Genomic DNA, 25016 nt, shown 5'->3' with positions numbered 1-25016 from the left:
TGTTTCTCAAAGTTTCTCCTTGGAATAAAGTATTAAGATTTGGCCGAAAAGGAAAGTTAAGTCCTCGGTTTATCGGACCATATGAAGTTATAGAGAGAGTTGGACCAGTTGCTTACCGATTAGCTTTACCTCCGGAATTACAACAAATTCATGATGTTTTTCATGTTTCCATGTTACGAAGGTATCAGTCGGATCCATCTCATATTATCTCTACTGAAAACATTGATATTAGACCAGATCTGTCATATGAAGAGGAACCAGTTCAAATATTAGCTCGAGAAGTGAAAGAATTAAGAAACAAACGAGTCCTTCTGGTAAAAGTACTGTGGAGAAGCCATAGTGTAGAAGAAGCAACGTGGGAGCCAGAGGAAACTATGAGATCGCAGTATCCTCACTTATTTTCAGCTAAAATTTCGAGGACGAAATTTTTTTAGGGGGGGAGGAAATGTAACAACCCAAAATCCGTGGGCACCAGAAAAGTGTGTTATCGGGTCTCCGTCTTAGTGAAATAAGTTCGAAAATAATTATTAAAAATATTTATGAGTCTAGTAGTGTGTTTAATTAGGTTTTAATTAAGTAAATTTAGCTTAATTTAGAGTAATTAGTAAAAAGAATTAAATTGAATAAGAGTAAAAGTTTAATTATAGATTAAAGAAAAATTAGAAGGACTTAAGAGGAAATTAAACCATTTCCTATAGCCGTGGAAAATATCAAAGATTTTATTGATTAAAAAAAATATATATTTATTTAATAATTAAGTATATTATATTGTATTATATTATATTATTATTATATATAAAAGAAACAAATAAGTTAAAAGAAACATAATGAAAGCAAACGAAACAGAGAAGAACAGGGGAGAAAGAAAGGAAAGAAGAAAGAAAAGGGGAAATAAGTTTATGAAGCTTGGAGTTAATTGGTAAGCTCAATCAAGTCCTTTTCTCATAATTTTGATATTTTAGAAGTCTTAAAACAAGTTTTTTATAAAATTAAGTTGTTAGTTTGGAAGTTTTTAGGTTTTTAAACAAAGTTCATGTTGAATAAAATGATGAAATAGGGGTTTAATTGAACGAAATTCAAGTTAGAATAGATATAAGGATTGAATTGCAAAGTAAGCTATAAGTTTTGTGTTTTAGGGACTAGATTGAGGAAAATTCGGAATTAAGAAAATATGTTGAAAATTTAATAGTTAAATTTGAGTTTAAATGAAATTTGAATAGGAATAAGGTGTGAATTGGTGTTATAAATTTGGTTATTAACATTTTTCATCAAAACAGTTTTGGGAAGTAGCAATGGTCTGACTTTGAAAATTCACTAAAAATTTTATAAATTGAACTAGAGGATGAACAAAATATGGAATCAAAGCTTATTGAGTCTAGTTTCTTATAGTAGAAACAGTGTAAGCAATTAATTGATGAATCAAGAGATATTTTGAAATTTTGTAATACTGGTTCGGGGTGATTTCGAGATGCCCTGTTTTAACTTTGGAAAATCATTAAAAATTGTAAAAAAAATTATTATGGAGTGTAATTTATATATGTGAACTCCTTAATGAATCTAGTTTCAAAATAAATAAACAAGAACCTTATTCGAGTTCTGTACAATGAGATAATTTAGTTTTAGTAGAGAGAGGTCAGAACTGTCAAATGAAATAACAGGGGAGTATTTAACGAATAAACTGTATTAAATGGCTAGACCAAAAATTCTGGAAATTTTATGATTAGAAGATATATGAGTCTAGTTTTAAGAAAAATTTACGGATATTAATTTGGAGTTTCGTAGCTCAAGATGTAAATAATTTAGTAATAATGACTCAAGTAGACAGCTTAATGGTGAAATTATATATATACATTAAAAATGGTTAAATTTGCATGTTTAGGCTCATGAATTAAATTGAATCATGTTGTATTGATGATTATAAATTATTATTTTCGTAGCCAACAAAGAACCTGAAGCATCAGCATTGAAAGGAAAGGAGAAAGTCATCGAGTACTAAAACGGGAGACTTACGGTGTGTATTACTATAATTCGAATTTTAATTATTATTGATTGCTGAAAATTTTTTATTGTTATGTATGGTAAGTAAGACTTGAGGTAAGTATGTGAAATTGATATGAATATTGAGTGAAAATGAAAGTGATGCAAATTGAATCAAATTGAATTGAATAAGTGAATTATGGAAGATGTAATTATTTGAAAAGCGTATTGATTGAAAAATGATTGGTGATTTGAATTGTGAATTGAAAGTGATATAGGATTGAGAAAGTGAATTGAATACCCTATTAACTAGTCGGGCTGAGTCGGATATAGTTGGCATGCCATAGGATTGGAAGTGTTCAGGGATACTTCGACCTCGAGTCGATGAGACACTGGGTGTCACTATATTTCTTCGGATAGATTCGATGAGGTATTAGGTACCAACTTTACTTCGGCTAGGCCGATGAGACACTGGGTGTCAACTATTACTTCGAACTATCCGATGAGGCACTGGGTGCTATATTGGCGTGTTTGGTTGGATCCGTGTATCCGCCAAAGTCCGAGTTACGTTAATAGGGTGAAAATTTGAAATGTGAATTTGAGGCATTGAAACGAGAAAAATAAATTGAATTACGAATTGAAATTGGAATTGTGATAATAAGAGAAAAGTATGAAATGTATATTCATAAGTGATATAAATTTAAGTTTGAGAAAATACATTGATTTATGAATTAGTACATATGACATTAATTATTAGGTATTTTAATATTTATATTTTTACTATTGTTGATATAATTTGAATTATGGTAATATCACTGAGTATATCCATACTCAGCGTACGGTTGTTTCCGTGCGCAGGTTAGTAGAAGTCAAGTGTCCCGGTTCAGCATCCAGAACATTCCCGACTCCAACACAAATTTGGTGATGTATATTTTTCTTTTGGGTAAATGTGGCATGTACATAGGTATTATATAGTCACTTGAATATGCATATTACTTTGGGTAGTGAAGGTTGAATTATAAGATTTAGATGGTTAAATGAAATTGTAAGAAAAGTATATGATATTTTGATACATGAACATTAAGTTGTTAAATGAATGAAGTTTTTAATCAATTTTAAATGATGCTATGATAGTTATTAAGTTGAAATTATGTTAATGATATAAATATTAGTTATATGAATGTGAAAAATTGGTGCTGGTTGTTTTAGTTTGAATTTGCAAAAGGTTTTAGGTAAAAATAAGCAGACCGAAATTTTTATAAAAAAAAAATTCAGAATATTCGAACAAGTTCCGTTCTACTTTTAACACGTGCTTGAACTTTAAGAGTTCAAGATAGGGACTCAATTATTATATTATACCATAAAAGTTATATTAATTGTAAATTATTAGTAAGTTGTCTGATATGTCCGGTAATGCCTCATAACCTCGTTCCGGTAACGGTTTGGGGTTAGGAGGTGTTACACCCTTTCTCTTTTCTTAGGCAAGTGGGGTAATAGGGTTAGTGGGGTGATTTAGTGGGGTGATGGAATTAGTGGCAAGTAGGGTGATGGAGTTAGTGGGGTGATGGAGTTAGTGGTCGGTTTAGTAGTGTGCTAATTGGATGGTTGGTGTTTTGAGCTCTACTTATTGGGTCCGGGCAAAATTTGAGTTTTACACACGTCATTTTATATTAATAATAATACTAATACTAATAAAATTAAAATTAAGGGGAAAAGGAAATCATTGCAATTCTTGTTAAAAAGAAAAGAAGATCGTGTGGTGAAGAAGGTGGCACGTGGTCTAGGAGATAGGTAAGGTTGTGACTTGTGAGAGGGACAGCTGATTTTAGAATCGCAGGCGGAGTGCCACATGATTTGAAGTACAACTAACAAAATATACCAATTGTAGACAATTAGATTATGTGATATTCATAAAAGCTAATAATTCTTTAATTTTTAAAAATTAAGGATTATAAGTAGTTTATAAATTATAAATATATATATTATTATTATTGAAAGAGATAAAAGTTTGATTATTCAAAACCACAATACATGAAAATTAGTAAGATATCATATTAACTTTAAAATGATTCAGTTATTAAAATCGACGTTATATAATTTTTTATTCATATAGTCTGTACTAATTAAAAGTTTTCATTTATTTATTTTTATAATTTTGTTATGAAATAATTTTATATATTATGAATCTTTAAACTAAAACCTTAACATTTTTCTTCTTTAATTTCCGATACCAACTATTAGATCAATTTAAATTTAAAATATATTAATCTATTTGAATTTTATAAATAATTATTTGGATATCTTTTTTATAAAAAAGAAAAAAAACCTATTAAATAAATAAAACTTTTAAATAGGTTAATAATTATTTTATAAATTTTTAAAATTAAATAATGAAAATATAAATTTATTAATAATTTAACTACTTTTATATAGTAAATACTGCCAAAATAGACATTAATCACTTAAAGAAATTAAAGTAGTTATCGATAAACTTACCTTCCCCACAACGTGAATGCCACGACACCACAAAAACCGGACATGACTGACATTTAAACATAACTCTATTTCTATTCCTTCCAACTCAGTTTGACGACAACAAATAAAAAACTGAAAACATTACCCCTGTCCCTTGTCACGTGACCTCATCTTGTTCAACTGGTGTACTACCTGCTGCACGTATGACGTGTCTTAATCTACCACCTTAAACTTGGTGTACCTGAAGAGCTAGTACACACGTGATAGATAGTCGGTGATGTCCCGGTTCCATGTGCTACTATAATAGCGGCAATAAACACGTGGCTTCCGATATTAATGACGTGGCACCTTGCATGAATACGAGCAGCATGGACCTATTAAATTAGAGATATTCATAGTTCGATGGGTAATTTATATTTTTTAATTTGAGTTACTGAATTCAATATAAATGATAAAAATAGAAAAAATAATGTATGCCAATATTTATATATTATAGTTAATTTTAAATGATTTTTTTATAACAATTGAATAAGTTTTTTTTTATGAATTAGGATTCTATTTTTTAATCAAGAGTCCGTCTAACTTAATTAATAAATATTTAAAATGTTAAAAAAATTATTATTTTCTCATTAAAAAAATATAATGATGACGTGAAATTATAAATTATATTTTAAAAATTTTAAAAAATAAAATAAAAACAAATTTATAGATTAAATATCGGTTTATCCAAAAAGAAAAACAGCAAGAACAAAAGAAGCGAAGCCAACCACTGGATTCCCGTTCTCCCATCCTACCTCCTAATTCGGTGGGTCCACGCAACGGACTTCAAACGTGAATAGTCTTGGATTTAAATTTAGTTAATTTGAAAAAAAAATGAAAAACCAGTACTGAGAGGACAGATGAATAAAAAGAAAGACAGCGAATCCCGTGAATGACTCGTCAAAGGTAAAAACCTTACCTTTTTCGGCTGCGCACTACACGCGCCTCTATTTTATCCTCAATTTTTAAATTAAAATATCTGTTTTTTTATGTTTAATTATTTTTTTCTATTTTCTTTTTTTGAAAAAAATTGTTAAAAAAAAGGTAAATTCAAAATCCGCCTCATGTTTGCAACTACTATATAAACCCGTTCCCAGTTCTCCCCTTTTTGCCACTCAAATAATTTTCCCGCATTTTCTTTATTGTTTCTCACACTATCCAATCAGTATCTTAACATGGTATATTAAAGTGTAAAAGTTCTTCAATGGCGATGGAGGATAATAAAGGAAACAAGAGAGCTCGAGTAGAGTTTGAGGAGTTTGAATCGGGGGGTAATTTGGAGTCGGTCCATAATTCAAAGCTCGCTCGAGTTGACTCGGAGAATACGGGCTCGAACTCTCCTGAAGTTACTTATGCGGAACCTGATCCTGACGACGAGGGAATTCAGTCGCCGGATGTGAAGCGTATCCAGGAGGATTTGCTTGATATCTTGGACGATTCGGATCCGGTTATTGGACTTGATCCGGAGATTCAGGGTCTCGACTTGGTTATCAAAAGCTTCGAAGAAGAGATCTCGGTCCCCGCTCAGGATCCGGTACAGGAATTAGATTCCGGCGAGTCCCGGCGGGAGCTAGGGTTTGGTTTAGAAGCTTCTTGATACCAGTTGGATTTACAGCCGGATTTTGAGGAGAAACTTGCGACCGTTGATGTGGAGGAAGGTGGAGGGACAGGATTAGTTGGATTAGCGGATATGATGGGGTATGAATTTCCGATTCCGAGTTACGAATCGTTCGAGTTTGGAGTCGGCGGTGACTCGGTTATCAATAGCGATAATAATAATAGCCATAGTAAAAGCGGTGATTTTGTGGCGTTTGGAGGTTTATTTGATACATCGGCGGATATTTCGGAGTTGACGTGGTGGCCTGAATCGCTCTCTGCTTTGTAGATAAAGAAAAAAAAAATCAAGCGACAACGGTGCCGTTTCTTTGTGGTCGAATATCGATATGGACATTTAGGGTCACTTTTTGATGCTAGATTAGGGTTTTTTTTATTTAGATTTTGGGTAATTATTAAATGAGGAGAAAAAAATAAAATTATGTAATAAAGCTTCGTTCTCGTTAAAAATTTAAACTTTAAAAATAACTACTTAATAAGTTAGGAAAATTTTATAATAAGAATTATTTAGAGTAAAGATTAAAAGTTTCGTCTGAAATTTACATGATAGAAGTTTAAAATTTAAAATTTTATTTCTTTACTTTTAGTGTATTAAAAAAAAAAACCTCTTCATTGTGAATTGAGTAACTAACTCGTAAATTAATATTTAATTTAAATAAAAGCAATGTGATTATAATTTCTAGCCCCAATTAGACAGTTAAATTTATTTTTATTGCTTTACTTTTTCGTACCAACTTTATAATTAAATTTATTTTTGTTAGGTAAGGATTTAAAATTTTGACATTATGATATAATTTCAGAAAGACACGTCTTCAAACAGTTTACATTTTTTAAATTTAAATATTAAAGTAGATAAAAAATGCAGGTACTTAGTTGGTAAATTTTAAAATAGATAGACTAGTAGATAGAATAAATTTTAAATATATAAATTATACAGGGACTTGAAATATAGTTTATGGTTTTTGTAAAATGGTTTTGATATTAGAGATACACGTCACCTTGCGCTTTCTACCAGCCCATGGATTTCATTAGATTCAGGCAAAAGTATTAATATTGAAAAAAGTATAAATGATTAAGGCATAATGATTTTCTTTTTTCCTTTAAATTTAAAAAAAAAATTATTTAACCTCCATTTAATTTTTTTTTACTTTTTTTAGTCTTCAAATTTATATATTTTTTAAACCACTCCAAAATAAATAAAAATTTAATGGTTATTAACTTTATTAATGTGACATACATGTGAATTGTTAAGTAATAAATGTTGGAGCGTCATTTACGTGTAGACAACATCAGTAAAGTTAAAAAACATTAATTTTTCCTAACATCAATTTAAAACTAAAAAAGATGAAAAATTAAATAAAAAATTAAAATGATTTTTTGTAAAGTTTGAAGACCAAATAAATCATTATGCTAATGATTAAATCCTAAAAATGCCAATTATTAAATCTTAAAAATCGTTCTTTTTCTGTTATTTGTTTTTCTCTTGTAGTTACCCAATTTCTTCATTGAGTTACTCTTTTAACCTTATTGATACACACTAAAAAGAATGTTCCTTGGATCTCAAATCGGCAACATTGTGATTTTAACCATTCAAATCGTCGTTATGAAATGAACATTAACGATAAGAATCAATACTCTATAAAAATAAATCAAGCTCTCAAAGTGAAAACTCAAAGTTATATAGCTAGATCATGGGAGCTCACGACATTAGATCTATCGCCCTTACTTCAGTTTCTCAAATCGTTCACACAGATGAGGTAAAAGAGTTCAGAAAAATAATTATAAATATGATGTTGAACATTAGTTAATCATTCGTTAAGTGATGATTATTTTAAGTGAATTTAAATTTGGATCAAATAGTATTTATTTATTTATTTTTGCTTTCCATATAAATTAGTATGCATTATTATTTTAGGAAAAAATATTTTATCATACGCATTGCACGTAAATTTAATGAAATAATTTTTACGAGCCTTCTTCTACCTCAATTAGAAATTCGTTAAAAAGGAAATTATGTTTGGAGCATTTGAGTTTTCTGTGCTTTTTTCATTTAATAATGAAAACATGCTATTTTTTTCTATAACAAAAATGGAATATATATTTTTCATTTATATGCATTCGAATGTGAGGCCAAATTTAATATTAAAAAAATATTGAAAAAATAATTTTTTACAAAGGTAAATTCATTGTTAAAAATAATTATTTTATCATTTTTACTTTTAGAAAACAAAATAATAAATTTTTTTATTTTTTTACATATTTTTACTTTTTAAAAATTATTTTAAAAAATTTAAACAAAACACATTTTGTTCGATGTTTTCTATTATCCAAGAAAATCTGCACAAGACTTTTTTGTACAAATTTGACCTAAAGCTTAGCTTACGTATATAAGGCATTTTCAGTATTTTGCTCAATGGTATACAAATTACAAGGTCTCTAAATTCGGCTCCAACGATGAACGGTTGAAATTAAACTTGAAGGGATACGGTCTGGGCCGCTTGCGCGGGTCCCCAGTGTTTGGTACTTTCATTCGTACGTCACCCACCAACTAAACAAACGCCGTCGTTTCTTCTGCCTCTTCTTCTCGTCCAGTGCAATTGAATTCCTTCAAAGAAAAAAATATTAATTACTAATTAATACAGATTTTTCAAGGGAATCCCACAGTGATTCATTTCATACCTTCTCTCAACTATCTGTGCAAGAAAAAGAAAGTTTCTGGTTCTCAATGGCTGCCAAATTAGGTTCCTTTAGGCATTCTCTTCTAGAGAGAAGGGAGAAAACAAAGGGGTATTCAGTCTTGGGACTCACCAATGAAGAAGAAGAACTGCAACAACAACGATGCAGGTGGTATTCCTATAGATTCATAAGTGAAAAAGTAACTGGGTTCTTAAAGGAAGTCCAATATGTTGCAGGCCAGGCATGGCAGATGGGCATATCGGATCCCAGAAAGATTGTTTTCTCTGCCAAGATGGGTCTTGCCTTAGCACTTATTTCTTTACTTATTTTCTTGAAAGAAGAACCCATCAAGGAACTAAGTCAATACTCGGTTTGGGCTATTCTTACTGTTGTCGTAGTCTTTGAATTCAGTATAGGTAATTTTGTTTTGTTTTAGTAAATTGGGTATTTTGTAATAATTTTCTTCCGTGGGTCATAAATCATAATTATAAATTAATTTCGTACTAGTAATTATTTTTTCAATTGTTCTTCTGCAATCGTATACTCTTGTTTTTGTTGCATAGATTTGCCTGTAGTTTTTAATTCTTCAAAGTTACACTTACTTTTGGCCTTTTGCATGCAAATGTACATTTTTCTTTCGTTTCTAAAAGCAAGAACCAACTAACAGAAAGAGGCTTAATGTTGCCGCCTTGTATTAACGAGGGCAATTTGTTTTTATCCATGGGAGAGGTCATTTTGTTTTGATATTGGTACATGAGAGAGTGTCTTTTGTTTTGGTATTGGTTCTGTTTTTGTTTATTCCCCTGGGCTTTGTTCATCATACTCGCTTTTATGCTCACTGTGGGCAATGCATGTGATAATATTTTACTGATTGAAGTACATAAAAAGCCAATTCACCATTTGGTTCTATACTAAATATATGTATGTCAAACCAGTAATCATGAAATACAGTATGAGCAGGCAAGCTTTATTTGATTATATCCATAACTTTTTTAATTCATTATTTCTTTCCTGTTTGCATTTTTTCTAACTAGCATAAAGAACCATATGTTTTGTTTTATTTACAAATTTAATGGTCGCCTTTTTTTTACAGGAGCAACTCTTAGCAAAGGGTTTAACCGTGGGCTGGGGACATTATCGGCTGGAGGGCTTGCTCTTGCTGTGGCAGAATTGTCGGAGTTGGCTGGACAATGGGAAGAAATTGTTGTTGTTATAAGCATCTTTATCACAGGTATGGTTTTGTGGTCTTGTTTTTTCATCTTATGTGTCATATTATTACCTAGTGGTCCCTTTTAAAATTTGCAACTATGTTTTCTCTGATATTATTCCATCTATCGCCAGGATTTCTTTCAACTTATGCAAAACTATACCCAACAATGAAGCCTTATGAGTATGGATTCCGAGTGTTTGTTTTGACATATTGTTTCGTAATAGTATCTGGGTATAGAACAGGAGATTTCATTCATACAGCTGTGACACGATTTTTTCTGATTGCACTTGGTGCTGGTGTTTCTTTAGCTGTTAATGTATGCATTTATCCAATCTGGGCTGGTGAGGATCTACACAATTTGGTGGCCAAAAATTTTATGAGTGTGGCATATTCCTTAGAAGGTTATAGCATGCACCTAATGTTTTCTAATTCATATATCTCATCTGAATTTGAAATTAATGGCAACTTCATGCTTGTTTCCTTCCATGTTTGATCAGGATGTGTTAAAGGGTACCTTAATTGTGTTGAATATGAAAGGGTCCCTTCCAGAATCCTAACTTATCAAGCTTCTGATGATCCAGTTTATAATGGCTATAGATCAGCTGTAGAATCTATAAGTCAAGAGGAAGCTCTGGTAAATTTGTTGCATTTATGTATCGTCTTTCACTTTTCTTCCCATTCTCTGATTTTTTTTTTTCCCGTTGTGAAGTTGGGTTTTGCCATATGGGAGCCTCCCCATGGCCCTTACAAGTCACTTGGTTATCCTTGGAAGAATTATGCCAGACTAAGTGGAGCATTGAGGCATTGTGCATTCATGGTCATGGCATTACATGGTTGTATACTTTCAGAAATACAGGTATATATATTCTTTCATGTCTCAAATTTATGCAATTGATTGCCAATATGATTACAAGTACCTTCCTTTCTTCTTGCTTTGTTTGTTCCATAGCTGTATTGACAGTAGGATCCCCAAGTGATCGTTAGTGGAACAACAAACCCATTGGAATATTCGTTCTAATGCTACCCCTCATGATAAAAGTATCATGAAAGCCTTTATACTAGGAGTTGGATTGCATTTTGCCCTCTCTACTAAAAAAATTGGCAAATTTAGTCCCTATATGTTAGATCAAAGAGCAAACTGATCCTTCTGTTAAAAATTCTATCCATTTCTACTGTTGAAACTGGTCCATCAGTCACACCAATTTTTAATAGTAGAAATGGATGAAATTTTTAACAAAAAAGACCAATTTGCTCTTTAACCTAACATACAAAGGCTGATTTGCTTATTTTTTGAGTAAAGGGGGAAAAAGACAATCTTGCTTTTTGTACAAGGGCCTCTATAGTACTTTTACTTACCCCTCATTGAAATGTGCTCTAGTGCCACTTTTCTTTTTCCCTCTGAATAGATGTTGTTGCTATTGTCCTCGATTTCATGTATCTCAAATCTTAGTAACTTTTGTATAGGCTCCACCTGAACGGAGACAAGTCTTTTATCATGAACTTCAGAGGGTAGGTGCTACAGGTGCTAGATTATTGCGTGAGCTTGGCAACAAAGTTAAAAAGATGGAGAAATTAGGTCCTCGTGACATGCTATTCGATGTACTTGGAGCTGCTGAGGAGTTGCAAAACAAAGTTGACCGGAAATCCTACCTTCTTGTCAATGCCGAGAGTTGGGAAATCGGAAATAGACCACATAGTCCAGTAGAGCCTCAAGATTCACGAAACTTGGATAACGAAGAACACAAAGTCCTGGCTTATAAGTCCCTCAGTGAAGCAGTACTTGATCTCAAATCGGTTCCTATACCAAATAGTTGGGACGGCCAGCAGACTAATGTAGGTGTCAGCCTTTCAGTCTCTCCCGTTGTTCCCTCTAACGACTTACTGAAGAAGCAGATATCGTGGCCTGCACCCCGTTCTTTTGCTACTGATACATCACCACCCTTGGAAGAGTCTAAAACATACGAGAATGCAAGTGCGTTGTCACTGGCAACATTCACTTCACTTTTGATAGAATTCGTTGCCAGGCTTGAAAATGTTGTTGACTCGTTTGAAGAGTTGAGTGAGAAAGCAAACTTTAAGGAACCCGAAGAGCTACCAGCAGCAGCAAGAGAGCCCATTGGCTTTTGGTCAAGATTGTTTAGATGGAAATGGTATCGGCCTGAAGCCTAAATCAGGTCTAACAGCTTAAGACACGGGCCTCAACAAGTTTAGGATTTTGATTAGTCGGCAAAAACATTCAAACGGAAAGTGAAAAAAAACTTTTGAAGCAGAACTTTTTTACTTAAATGAATCAAACAATGTACAGAGACTATATGCCAGTGTTGTCAAGGGCACAAGCACACCCTAGCCACTAGAACCCTTTGTACTGCCTTGGGACGCAAAAAAGGCGCTAGCATATGTAGTTTACTCGTAAAGAATGCAATTTTTTTCGTTGGTCATTATGTGGTTTTATTGTGATTCATTTATGTATATTGAGAAGTTTCCTTATTGTATGCCCTATTGAACTTTTAATCAGGCTGGCTTTTGTTGTTTGGTGCTAAGATGCACCAAGCGTAGTAATGAAAAGGATGAATACAAAAAAACATGCCTAAGGAGATTGAGCAAAGAAAAATCGGTTTGAACAGTTTGTGGAACGGAAACTTTAACAACTGTGAACTCAAACCGAATCTATTTTTTATTTAATTTATAATTAATTTTAATTTTTATAATATAAGAAAAAGATTTTCTATTTGAAACAGCATGTATAATTATTTTTGTCAAAATAAGTCTTCAAATAAAAAACAAAAAATTAATATAAAACAATCGAAAATCGAACTGAATCGAATCGAAATATTATGAATGGTTCAGAAAATCTGATCAAACTGAGTTAATATCACCTGAAGGTAAGCTTGCTTAATTCATATCCATTGGAGTCTCTATTGATTGCGCCCAAGCCCGCCAATCCTGAGTTTCCGAAGTCGATCAACCGAGTTTCGCTCAACCATCTCTCGGTGCTTGCCATCTCACTCCAACTGTATGTGCCCTTCGGATGATATGGTCAGTGTGCGCAAGTGAATAAAACCCGCTGTCTTTCCCAACCACCCCTTTTAGAATGTTGGAATTATTCTAAGGCATATGAAAAGCAACACTGTTTCTCACTAACCATAGTGTTACAGTAAAAAAAAAGCTATCTTATGCATAGATAATTACATAAGTAGAAATTACATTTTTTTTTCAAGAAATTAACCTTTCAAATTAAAAAATTGCAAGTTCATTTGTCCATACATTAAAATTTTTCTATCAAATTTAAGTTTATTATAACAATTTTTTATTACATAACTAATAAATGAGTATTTTTAAATTTTAAAATGTCATATCAGTAAAATTGAAAAAAAATTAAGGTAACATTGACAATTGAAGTTAAATTTTAAAATATAAAAAGTATAGATTAAATTCTAAATTTACAAAAAGTTATAGGTACTTAGACCATATTTTGACCTTTCACAAATCTCTAAATCTTTTACGGATCGATCCCTCTCTTTCTTTCTATGTGTCCGCTTATATATAAAATCTAGCTTTAGATTAAACCGGCAATTGACTCGAACCCTCAAGAGGTACTCCATTTTTCTTTTCCTCTGTTTCACCGTTTAAGAACATTTGTTTTCTCTGAATTTATAGATCTCCTCTTTGGTTCTCTGCAGCTTTAGTCGATATAAGTTACAGAGATTCTTTTTTTTTTTCCATTTATTTTTCGATTTGTTTATAAATTGGATCACTTTTTGTCTCAGCATTTATTAGGATCTCTGTAACTAGTTGTTTGGATTTAACTCTAATTTCTATATTTTTTTCAAAATTTTGATGTGTAAAATTAAATGATTATTTTGAGTTTATTGGTGTGTATTTACAGGTGTTAGATCTCGCGAGTTAACATGGCAATGATCGACGAGCCTTTGTATCCCATTGCGGTGTTGATCGATGAGCTAAAGAACGAAGATATACAGCTTCGTTTGAACTCGATCCGTAAGCTTTCTACGATTGCACGTGCCCTTGGTGAAGAAAGGACTCGAAAAGAATTGATTCCTTTTCTTAGTGAGAACAATGATGACGATGATGAAGTTCTCCTTGCCATGGCTGAAGAATTGGGAGTTTTTATTCCTTATGTTGGAGGTGTGGAACATGCTAATGTTTTGTTGCCTCCGTTGGAGACTCTTTGCATTGTTGAGGAAACTTGTGTGAGGGATAAGGCTGTTGAGTCGTTGTGTAGAATTGGTGCTCAAATGAGAGAGCAGGACTTGGTTGAGTTCTTTATTCCACTGTTGAAGGTTATTATTATTATTATTATTTTTTTGTGTTTATATAATTTATATGGTTTTGCATGTTTGTTGAGATAGAAATTAGAAAGTTGAGTGCCTTAATAAGGATGCATGGTATGGTGTTTCTATCTTGTAATGCTTGAAAACTGTGTATAAACCAGAATGGATGAAAGTATAATTGCATCTTGTGTTTTAAAATTAGTAATATTTCTGTCATTAACTGCTGATTTGCATGTTCTACTGCTCTGCCTTGTTTTCATTTGGATGATTTTACCATATATAATGTAAGTTGAATGCCTTAATATGGATGCATGATATAGTGTTTCCATCTTGTAATGCTTGAAAACTGTATAAACCAGAGTGGATTGAAGTATTATTGCATCTTGTGTTTTGTGTATCAAAATTAGCAATATTTCTGTCATTAACTGCTAATTTTCATGTTCTGCTGCTCTCCCTTGTTTTCATTTAGATAATTGTACCATATAAGATGTAAGTTGAATGCCTTAGTATGGATGCATGATATAGCGTTTCCATCTTGTAATGCTTGAAAACTGTATATAAACCAGAGTGGATGAAAGTATAATTGCATTTGTGTTTTGTGTTTCAAAAATTAGTAATATTTCTGTCATTGAACTGCTGATTTTATTGTTCCACTGCTCTGCCTTGATTTCTTTTGGATAATTGTACCATATAAAATGCAAGTTGAATGCCTTAAGATGGATGCATGATATAGTGTTTCCATCTTGTAATGCTCGAAAACTGTATGTTAACTGCTGATTTTATTGTTCTGCTGCCCTGCCTTGTTTTCATTTGGATAATTGTACCATATATAATGTGATAATTTCTGAGCCTAGTCACCAGTTAATGGTGTTATCCTTGATATTTACTCAAATTTGTTATTGACTGTAATCTCCTTAATAATACTTGATATGGTCTTACCTCACTAAAAATGAAATGAATGTGTTGAATGTGGTTGTCTTCAACATGCAGAGATTGGCTGCTGGTGAGTGGTTTACAGCTCGAGTTTCCTCTTGTGGATTGTTTCATATTGCATACCCAAGTGCCCCAGAGGCACTGAAAACTGAATTAAGAACATTATACGGTCAACTTTGCCAAGATGACATGCCCATGGTTAGGAGATCTGCTGCGACAAATCTTGGAAAATTTGCTGCTACTGTAGAAGCACCTCATTTGAAGGTGGACATTATGTCTATGTTTGATGATTTGACGCAGGATGGTATGTAGATTACCTAATTTATCTTTTTTGCTTCATTATGATTGCTTGTTTTGCTGATAATTCATTGTTGAATATATGCTTTGAAATATTTTAAACAGATAGAAGTGCAGGATAAGTGATTTGAGCTAAACAATCCTGGTAAAAAATCATGAGGGGAGTGTTTAGTAGCCTTATGGTGCTTTTCTTTCTTTTACGGAGGACGGATTTAGGTTCAAACTTGAAGGAAGGTGAATTGGGAAAGGGGTAGCAAGCTGCTCCTTTCTATTTCTAGCCTTTCATTTTCATATTGAAAAATTTGAAGACTGCATTTCGGAAATTTTCAACTTCTTCCCTTATTATTTTTTTCCCCTAACAAATTCGAGAATTATTGTTTATGAGCAAGAGTAATTGATGGTCACCCATAAAACTAAATCAAAGGATATTTGAGCTGTTCTACCAGCAAGCTAGCTACAATCTTTTTCCTTTCAATCTTTTCAAACAATTATATCAAAGAATTAGTGAAATTTATCTAGTGTTTCATGTGTGAACCATAACTAAGGATGATAATGTACTTTATGGGATTCTAACCTTATTTTATAAACAAAAGAACAATGATTCCTTTATCTATGAGCATTTTTTCATACTCGTGCCTTTTATTCTGCGTATTTAGTTTTCTATTATTGTTTTCAACTTCGTAATTTGTAGCAGAGTTTGAACAGCTTGTTTTTTGTCTCTGCAGATCAAGATTCTGTCCGATTGTTAGCTGTTGAGGGCTGTGCAGCTCTTGGAAAGTTGTTGGAACCCCAAGATTGTGTCGCTCACATTCTCCCTGTCATAGTTAATTTCTCACAGGTGGACCATGTGTTATGAATATTATGTTACAAACAAGTTTGATTCACTTCACTAGAAATTCATTAACCTCTAAGCTTAAGATTTGTTCTTCATTCAGAGAATATAAATTGTATTTCTATTTGATGCAATATTTTGTATGGTTTCTAGTTAATTTATAAGGCTTTTTTTTCTTGCTTCTTGATGTAAAATGTGATGGACATTATTGTTCTTTTAATTATTTTTATTTTTTCCCTTTCTGCTTCTCGCTTTTCCCATTCTTAAATATTGTAATATATAGTTTTGAGTTATATTTTATTGGTATTACTATTGCTTCTAGGACAAATCTTGGCGTGTCCGTTACATGGTCGCAAATCAGTTGTATGAGCTGTGTGAAGCTGTTGGTCCTGAGCCTACTAGGTAACTTCTATAATCATGAGGCATAAACCGTATTATTTTCTGCTGTCCTGGCATCTTTTGTTCTACCTATTTTCTGTTGTTTTACCTTCTTCCTATTCCCTTGGTCAATATTGATGAACTTCCTTGTTTCCTCTCTACAATTGGCTTCAGCCATTCAAAAATTATTTAAATTACTTTTAATGAACTTTTATTTTTGGACATGCTTATCAACTATCATTGAATGATAAAGTTTACTTGTTTAGGTCGGACCTAGTACCTGCATATGTTCGCCTACTTCGTGATAATGAAGCTGAAGTCCGGATAGCTGCTGCTGGGAAAGTAACTAAATTTTGCCGAATTCTGAATTCAGAATTAGCAATTCAGAACATTCTTCCTTGTGTCAAGGTAAAAATGCTTATGGAATACTTTTGACTACTCCATCCAATTTTTCACTTCATTTCTTGTGGTAATCTAGTCTTTCCACCCTTGCTATGTCCTTCTAAATTAGTTCTTGTTGCCTGCTTTAGGAATTATCAACAGATTCGTCCCAACATGTCCGTTCTGCTTTGGCTTCAGTTATAATGGGAATGGCACCCATTTTGGGGAAGGTAAAGACACTGTCTCTTTTTGTTCTCATACAGTCCACCTCTATGAAATTCATTCTTTTTGTGTAGTATTGGTTGTTGAATAGATGCTCATCCTCCTTTTATGACATTTTCTGGTCGCTTATCCTCATGTTAACCGCAAGTATGTAGGTGTATTTTGTGATGAGTGGACAAATTAGATGTCTCACTGATTTATTATTGTTGCATCTCATATTTGTTCTAGATTGCATTGTTCTGTTGCATTATAATTGAAATAGCATTCTTTCTTCACACACGATAATGTTATCTTGTTTGATGGTTGTAGGATGCGACCATAGAACAATTGCTTCCTATATTTCTTTCTCTTCTAAAAGATGAATTTCCAGATGTCCGACTGAATATCATTAGCAAGCTTGATCAAGTCAACCAGGTAGGACGTAATTTAAGATTTATTAAGAAGCCGTTTTGTTTTCTAATTCTAATATGCCTCAATTTCTGAACACCACAGCGTTTTACATGCCCTATCATTTCAGGTAATTGGAATTGATTTGCTGTCCCAGTCCCTATTGCCTGCAATTGTGGAGCTCGCAGAGGATAGACACTGGAGGGTTCGGCTTGCAATAATAGAATACATACCTTTATTGGCAAGCCAATTGGGTGTTGGCTTCTTCGATGACAAACTTGGTGCACTCTGCATGCAATGGTTAAAAGATAAGGTGCACAGAACTTTGATATGGAGCAAAAGAAAAAATAGAGTTCATGTGCTCGGTTCTTTATGATTCTATTCCTGTTGAAGTGTCTCATTATGAAATATTTACGTCAATGTCAATCTGGAACTTCTCCCTGCCTATTCGAGAATCCTCAATTGTCTAACTTCATCGTTGCAATTTTAGGTTTATTCTATACGTGATGCTGCTGCTAATAACGTGAAGCGCCTCACGGAAGAATTTGGACCTGATTGGGCAATGCAGCATATAGTTCCACAGGTCAGTCTCGTTCTCCTATAAATCTATAAGAAGATACCCGAAGATGATGCCTGGTCTGAATAAGATTTCTTTTCCGGAAAATCTATTGAACAGGTTTTGGACATGATAAACAACCCGCATTATCTATATCGGATGACCATTCTACATGCGGTTTCTCTACTTGCCCCTGTTATGGGAAAGGATATTACTTGTTCAAAACTTCTGCCCGTGGTTATTAATGCTTCTAAAGATAGGTAATGCTGACACCAGTTTTCGATGTGAAACTATTTGTTTGAATTCTTTGACTTCAATTATGTGACCAAAAATTGCATGATCACAGGGTTCCGAACATCAAATTTAATGTCGCCAAGGTGTTGCAGTCACTTATCCCTATTGTTGATCAATCTGTAAGTAAATTTATTTTCGTTTTAAAGGGAAAATCATATATTCGGAGTATATTCTACCCTCTTGTTCGAAAATGCGTCGGATATTGATATAGAAAAAAGGGGTTGAGTTTGCTACTAGCATGCAAAATTTTCATATGCAATGCCTATTTTGTTTCATTAGGTGTCTTTTTGGCTTTTGCTTAGACTCTAGGCTAAAGTATGTTTCAAGTTCTTGTATCTTTTTATTTATCGCTTTTTTACTTTTATTTCGAGGGATCTAGTCATTTTATTTTTTTGTATTTAGAAATGCAAGTTTAATTATTTAAACTGTTAAATTTTTTGATAAAAGTACTATGGAGGCTCTTATATTAAAATTTAGATTACATTTTGTTCTTTAATAAAAAAATGAGTAAAATAGTCACTATATCTTAGATTAAAGAGCAAATTAGTTCTGTTAAAATTGCATCCATTTCTATAGTTGGAAATTGTTCATGTATATTAGCATGAGGTACATGTGGCATGCAACATGTCACTTTTTGATTATTTTGTTAATTATGTCAATTTTTAACCACATAAATGGATAAATTTTTTAACAAAAAAAATTAATTTGCTCTTTAATAGAAAGTATAGTGATTAATTTATTATTTTTTGAGTAGGGACTACACAATTTGATTTTTAGTACAATAACTTACGTGGTACTTTTATTTTTTATTTTTTTATTTTGAAAATTTTAGTTTTTTTTTAAATTAAAAAATGTATGTTGGATAGTTAACACGGTTAAAATTTTTCTTTATGATTTTTTTATTTGAAAATATTACACTAATAAATTTAATAAAAGCATTTTAAGAGTGATAATAATTGGTTTAGTTATATATATATTTGGTGGTGTTGTTTGAATTATGGATGAGTAATAAATACGAACAGGTGGTGGAGAAGACAATTCGGCCATGCCTAGTTGAATTAAGTGAGGATCCAGATGTTGATGTCAGGTATTTCGCCACCCAAGCTCTACAATCAAGTGATCAACAAATGATGATGTCTAGCTAGAACCGTACATTACTTCTATCACACTTCTACATCATTTCCTTTTTCCTTTTTGAATTTATTTTACCTTAAAGCTTTTGTTTTTTTTCCCCTTATTTTAATTGTATATCTTTTTTCCAGATTGAAACACTCCTTTGCTATATAAATATGTAATTTGTCTAAAATTGAGTTGTTGAGTTTCTTTTTGTCTAACAATTTTAGGTCTAATTTATGGTTCTAGTCTCGTATTATTCTTATAATGTTAGTTAATTCAAATTGTTAACCTTAGTTATTTTTTTGGAACATCTGATATCTAATTTTAAGTTATTTTGACTGAATTTTTTTTATTTAGAAAAACTTTGAAGCGTTCTGTTCAATATTTTAGTGCAAATAATTAACAATAATAATTTAGATTAATTAATAATATTTTAGATAAGAGCATGCTTGGAAATATTTGCATGGTTTCAATTGTAGATGAATAAATTTTTTTGCTTAAAAGTAAGAAAAAAATAGGAAGATCAAAATGTCATTATTTTTGAAATTTTTAATTAAAATGCAAGGACGATATTTGTAATTAGGAAATTACGGAAACATTTTTTTAATTAAAATAAATTATATTTTTGTAAAATATTTTAGTTTTTTTTATTTTAACAAAATTCAAGAAAAATATGTATATGATTGTTATTTGAATTCGTGCTAATCAAAATAGTAAAATTTTAAATTTATAACTAATTTTTTATTTATTATATATTATTTTAAACACATTTACATTTTAAATTTATAATTTTTATACGCATACATATATTGTACATATATTGTAGAGAAAATAAGTAAAATTAAAATCTTAGCAAAACTTGATATGATAAATAAATAAAATTAAAAATTCCTATTGTAATAAAAACGTTCATATCATTACTCCCCTTCTTAGAGTTGAGCTTGTCCTTAAGTTCAAATTCAGAATAAACTTCAAAACTTATCCAAAATCATCTATCTCATCATTATCTTGCTTGCCTTCAACATCTGGTACTTCTATCCAAAATAACTTTTTACATTTGTGTCCCATGGAATAAGACACGTCACAATTATAACATAGCCCTTTAGCCCTTCTTTCTGCCATTTCTGTTTGTGTCAATCTCTTAATTACATGTAAAGAACCAGCATCAGCAACACTTGCCAACCTGATTTTAATCAGATAATGTTAGGTTAGGAAAGAATCTATATCATTGTTCTAAGCACTCATTGAGGGTGGCATGGTTTAACATGTTAGGAAGTGCAGTGGTACATGTTTACGGTATATTGTTGCAAGAAATATTTTTCTGACTGATAACGTTAAACTTGCATTTAAATCCTTCATATCATGGACCGTAATGAATATTTATAGACAGGAAAAAATTGACATCAAATTGAAGTATGTTTTGCAAGAGAAATAGTTCAGTTCTCAGAATGAGTTTGTTCTGATTTGTTAGTCCATTACCTACTCTGGAGCATAACATAGATCAGAAGCAAGTTTCCTCAGATAAAGACCAGACCTTAATGCTGAAAGTGATATGCAACAAGCGTAATCGACTTAGGGCGCGTTTGCAAGAAACTGAAGAAGTATGCTGTTGACATGTCTACTCATACTTGCATTTGATGGAATTTTTATTTTACGCATTAAGATTATGGTTTCTGCAATGTTCCGCATTTCACAGGAAATAAGGCAATTAAAGGAGAAGATAAGGGCACAAACTGCAGACCTAGAGAAAACAAAAACTGACAACGTCAAACTTTATGGAAAGATTCGCTATGTCCCGGACTATAACCAGGAGAAAGTAATTTCTAGAGGATTGAAAAAGGTAACCTCTTTTTGGAACCTCATGATCTTTATCTAGTGTCTTTAGCTTCTTGAAGTTCAAATTCTTTCATTCGATCACTTCTCAGTACGCAGAAGATCTTGAAAGTGGTTTTACCTCAGATGTTGATTCCAAGTACAAGATGTATGAGGATGATATTAATCCTTTTGCAGCTTTCTCTAGAAAGGTTGGTAAGCTTGAGCTCCTTTCACTAATATAAAGTTCTGTCAGATTCACATACTCGAGTCATCTAGTTTAAATCTGAACTTAGGCCTGGAGAGAGCCTTTTGCTTCTTCCATTACATTATTTTAGAAGACAAGAGCCAATGTCCGTTCACGGATTTTTGGTTTTGTTCGAGTTTACATGAGCCCCACGAGATTAAATTTCATACTCGCGTTTCTTCTTTAAAGCATAACTCATGTATCCGTGCCAGTGTGCTTCATTATATGTGGAACAAATGTTATCGAACCGAAGACACTGATGAAACAAAGCTCAAGTATTATTTCCATCTGTAAATGTTAAGATAGATTCAAGTTCCTAAGATTGGATTAAATTAGTCCCTCTATTATAAAATGGATCAATTTAGATCCGATATTATTAAAAAGAATCAAATAACTCCAAATTATAAATAATTAACATTTATTATATAAAAACGTCTTGAAAATTATTTTTTTTCAATGACAGTTCAATTTTAAACAAAAAATTTTATTTACAGAATCATAAAAATTTTAAAAATATTAACTTTGTAAACAGTAAATGATATTTTTTTAAACAGCAAATGTTAACTGTATTCTAATTTCACTTTATTTGATTCTTTTAAACCGCATAAAAATTAAATTAATTTATTTAATAATAAAGGGATTAATTTAAGTAGGGTCTATAATCAGAGACCGAATCACACTCAGCAGTGGACGTTTTCTCATGGGAAACAAGTACGGTTTTATTTCATTGTCGAATTGCATTCTTAAATTGGTGGGATCTTCCATTCCCTTCTTTGCATTTTTCTTTGAGTGGAAGGACGTATATAAAGATGGCAGTTAGTCTGGTAGATTGGAGGCATCTAGCATTATCATCAAGGGTGGTCTAGGTCCCTGTCTTATTTCATATTTATCATTTTTAGTTTATTATAAGGATAGACCACTCTCTGTGGCTCGAACTTATGTTTCAAGTAATCGGTTTGGGACCGAATGTAAGGTCTACATTTTTCATGTATTACCATGCATGTCTACAAATATACATGTATTTCTCAAGTGATCTCACCATATTGTCTAATAGCACGTGGCGAAAACAATTTTCATTTTGCAATGTTTATGTTATTCATTGGTATTAGGTTTAATGCACTATTTGGGTTTAAATTGGATAACTATTTTGGGTTAGAATTTCTTTTTTCAAATTAAAATTTGAATTTTAATGATTATTTTTATATTAAGATTTGAATCAAACAATTGTTTACATATTGGGATCTAAATTTTTTTTTCAACTGCTCTAATATTGGAGTTTGAATTTTTTTGTTCAAGTTAGTTCTTGAACTTAATAATTTTTCATACATTAGGGTTTAAACTTTTTTGTGTAATTTTTTTAATGAAATATTTGATATTAACTTGGATAAAAAAAAATTTCAAATTCTAATATTGAAATAATTGTCAAGTTCCGATGTAGTGATTAATTTGGATAAAAGAAAATTTAAGTCAAATTGGAAAGTTAAATTTCATATGGTGCATTAATCCTTGGTATTAATAGAGAGTTCATTGATTCAGTAATGAATTGCCTCTGCTCGAAAATTTGCATTTTTCTACACAATTGGTTTGCATATCCTAGTCTTCACTTGTCGATATCGAACGTCAGCTCTAAGCTATTTCAGGTTATCGTTTGCCTTTTTTTTTTTTTCCCGAACTCTTCCCATTTCCCTTCCGAATTATCCGACTTAAAAAATTGTATTTTGCCAAATGCAACAATGGCTCCGACAAGGCCCCATCGGAGATAAAAATCTGAACCTCCCCCACGGAATTAAGTTTCATCTACTCATAATGCCTTCATTCATGATGGCAAGAGGAATATATGTATAGCGTTGAAAATATGCATAGAAATTTCATAATCTGTAAATATGTATGTATGTGTAGTCTGCTTTATCGTAAATTTACATTACATCGATTCATCTAAAACATTACTGTCCCTTATGAGTTAAAATAGGTTGACTCAGTATCTAACGTCTTTAATTAGTTCGATAATAGATGTCATTCAAACATAATTTGATTAGATGAAGTGGAGGCAGAAAATTTTTTAGAGCTAAAAATTTAAATTGTATATTTTTACGATAGTAAAAATATAATTTTATTGTTTTAATAATTTGTATCTTTATAAATTTTAAATGGTTAAATCAAAATTTTATCATTTTTAGAGAGTTAAAATATAATTTTATCATTACTAATTTAAAATTTTATAAATTATTAAACTTCTAAATTGAAAATTTACCATTTTAATCGCATGACAAGATAGTTTAATTAATGTGTACGTGAAAACACTTATTCTGTTTTAATTAGGAGTTAAAACCAATTAAAACTCATTTAATTGTGAATGCTGCTATTAATTTCATAATATAAAATCTATTTTGAATTTTTTTGAAAGTCTCAATTAAATACTCTTAATTTTTTTTAAAAATTAATTAAATGTTTTAAAACTTAATCCCAAAATTTGCTGTTGCCTCCCAAAGCAACAAATGTTATTACAATAGCATTTATATTTTTTAATATTATTATAATTTTAACAAAATACATACACATCATATGAATATTAAATTTGAACCATCACAACCTTTTAATTTTAATAAAAAAATCACATTTTATTTTTATTAAAAAAATTATTCTATTTAAAAAGTAAAATATTATTATGGAGTGCTTTTATTTTTTTAAATTTTAATTTTTTTTAGGCACGTACATGTGTCATAATCTATAGTATATGTGCTCCTATAGATGAATATTTATTTCGGACATCAATTATGATTGAGGAATCATACAACATTGCGTCAAACTTAAGTTGATTTCCCTTCACTTTTTAAAATCACTTTATCCTTTATTTAATAAACTGAAACTAAAGTCGATTAGAAATATATTCTAACTTGTCATATATTGAAGTCTTTTATGTATATATATATACCAAAAAAAAAGGTAATTAAACAAAAAATTGAAATTTAAAGAGAATAAAAAAAGGCACTCATATCTTTTCTAAATAATTGGAATGAGATCATTTTTTTTAACTTAGATAGAAATGTCATCATCGTTAATCCAAAACTTTCACATAATGTTTTTATCACGGGTTGGATTGGATTGAAATGGAGATTAATTTTTAGGGTTAATTTCATCAGAAGTATTCAAATTATTCCTCTGATTTTAAATTCATCTCAAAATTTTAAAATGTTTTTATTGAATTTTTAAAATATTAATGTTTTATTACTTAGGTTTTTCAATTTTTTTAATTGTCAATTTAAGTGCTAAATAACAAC

At 31.3% G+C, this 25016-nt stretch overlaps 4 protein-coding genes across 8 annotated transcripts; all 4 read left to right on the top strand.

Moving 5' to 3' along the window:
- The first annotated feature begins 5695 nt into the window (after positions 1–5695).
- On the top strand, positions 5696–6376 carry LOC121211486 (uncharacterized). The gene is made up of 2 exons (XM_041084252.1): positions 5696–6025; positions 6107–6376. Exons 1-2 carry the CDS (start codon positions 5696–5698, stop codon positions 6374–6376), a joined length of 600 nt encoding a protein of 199 aa, XP_040940186.1.
- A 2168-nt stretch (positions 6377–8544) lies between these two features.
- On the top strand, positions 8545–12478 carry LOC107930945 (aluminum-activated malate transporter 9). Of its 4 annotated transcripts, XM_041083807.1 has the most exons (7): positions 8587–8949; positions 9018–9197; positions 9875–10012; positions 10123–10392; positions 10489–10625; positions 10701–10847; positions 11456–12478. In XM_041083807.1, exons 1-7 carry the CDS (start codon positions 8916–8918, stop codon positions 12158–12160), a joined length of 1611 nt encoding a protein of 536 aa, XP_040939741.1. In that variant the 5' UTR covers positions 8587–8915; the 3' UTR covers positions 12161–12478. The 4 variants fall into 4 exon arrangements, with proteins under 4 accessions (XP_016718204.2, XP_040939740.1, XP_016718203.2 ...); XM_016862715.2 differs by having other exon boundaries at positions 8545–9197; XM_041083806.1 differs by having other exon boundaries at positions 8578–8949; positions 10489–10847.
- Positions 12479–13447: 969 nt separating this feature from the next.
- On the top strand, positions 13448–19869 carry LOC107931041 (serine/threonine-protein phosphatase 2A 65 kDa regulatory subunit A beta isoform). Of its 2 annotated transcripts, none has more exons than XM_016862815.2 (13): positions 13448–13584; positions 13878–14292; positions 15274–15520; positions 16239–16351; positions 16668–16747; positions 16990–17131; positions 17254–17334; positions 17636–17740; positions 17844–18026; positions 18204–18296; positions 18390–18529; positions 18616–18682; positions 19586–19869. In XM_016862815.2, exons 2-13 carry the CDS (start codon positions 13900–13902, stop codon positions 19706–19708), a joined length of 1767 nt encoding a protein of 588 aa, XP_016718304.1. In that variant the 5' UTR covers positions 13448–13584; positions 13878–13899; the 3' UTR covers positions 19709–19869. The 2 variants fall into 2 exon arrangements, with proteins under 2 accessions (XP_016718304.1, XP_040939739.1); XM_041083805.1 differs by having other exon boundaries at positions 13584–13686.
- A 682-nt stretch (positions 19870–20551) lies between these two features.
- LOC107931013 (protein CASP) lies at positions 20552–22087 on the top strand. Its single transcript, XM_016862786.2, has 3 exons — positions 20552–21280; positions 21376–21519; positions 21605–22087. The coding sequence occupies exons 1-3, from the start codon at positions 21218–21220 to the stop codon at positions 21734–21736; spliced, it is 339 nt and encodes a 112-aa protein (XP_016718275.1). The 5' UTR covers positions 20552–21217; the 3' UTR covers positions 21737–22087.
- Positions 22088–25016: the final 2929 nt, after the last annotated feature.

Source organism: Gossypium hirsutum, chromosome A12 (assembly GCF_007990345.1).
Source record: "Gossypium hirsutum isolate 1008001.06 chromosome A12, Gossypium_hirsutum_v2.1, whole genome shotgun sequence".
Classification (NCBI taxonomy): Eukaryota; Viridiplantae; Streptophyta; class Magnoliopsida; order Malvales; family Malvaceae; genus Gossypium; species Gossypium hirsutum.
The sequence above is the reverse complement of the archived record's forward strand: the minus strand, read 5'-3'. Positions and strand labels throughout refer to the sequence as shown.

Coding starts and splice junctions, on each gene's coding strand:
- LOC121211486 (XM_041084252.1), top strand. CDS start 5,696: ATGGCGATGGAGGATAATAAAGGAAACAAGAGAGCTCGAGTAGAGTTT. Junction 6,026..6,106: donor CGGTCCCCGCTCAGGATCCG/GTACAGGAATTA, acceptor TTGGATTTACAG/CCGGATTTTGAGGAGAAACT.
- LOC107930945 (XM_016862714.2), top strand. CDS start 8,831: ATGGCTGCCAAATTAGGTTCCTTTAGGCATTCTCTTCTAGAGAGAAGG. Junction 9,198..9,874: donor AGTCTTTGAATTCAGTATAG/GTAATTTTGTTT, acceptor TTTTTTTTACAG/GAGCAACTCTTAGCAAAGGG. Junction 10,848..11,455: donor GTATACTTTCAGAAATACAG/GTATATATATTC, acceptor ACTTTTGTATAG/GCTCCACCTGAACGGAGACA.
- LOC107931013 (XM_016862786.2), top strand. CDS start 21,218: ATGCTGAAAGTGATATGCAACAAGCGTAATCGACTTAGGGCGCGTTTG. Junction 21,281..21,375: donor GTTTGCAAGAAACTGAAGAA/GTATGCTGTTGA, acceptor CGCATTTCACAG/GAAATAAGGCAATTAAAGGA. Junction 21,520..21,604: donor TTTCTAGAGGATTGAAAAAG/GTAACCTCTTTT, acceptor ATCACTTCTCAG/TACGCAGAAGATCTTGAAAG.
- LOC107931041 (XM_016862815.2), top strand. CDS start 13,900: ATGGCAATGATCGACGAGCCTTTGTATCCCATTGCGGTGTTGATCGAT. Junction 17,132..17,253: donor ACATTCTTCCTTGTGTCAAG/GTAAAAATGCTT, acceptor TGCCTGCTTTAG/GAATTATCAACAGATTCGTC. Junction 18,027..18,203: donor TGCAATGGTTAAAAGATAAG/GTGCACAGAACT, acceptor TTGCAATTTTAG/GTTTATTCTATACGTGATGC.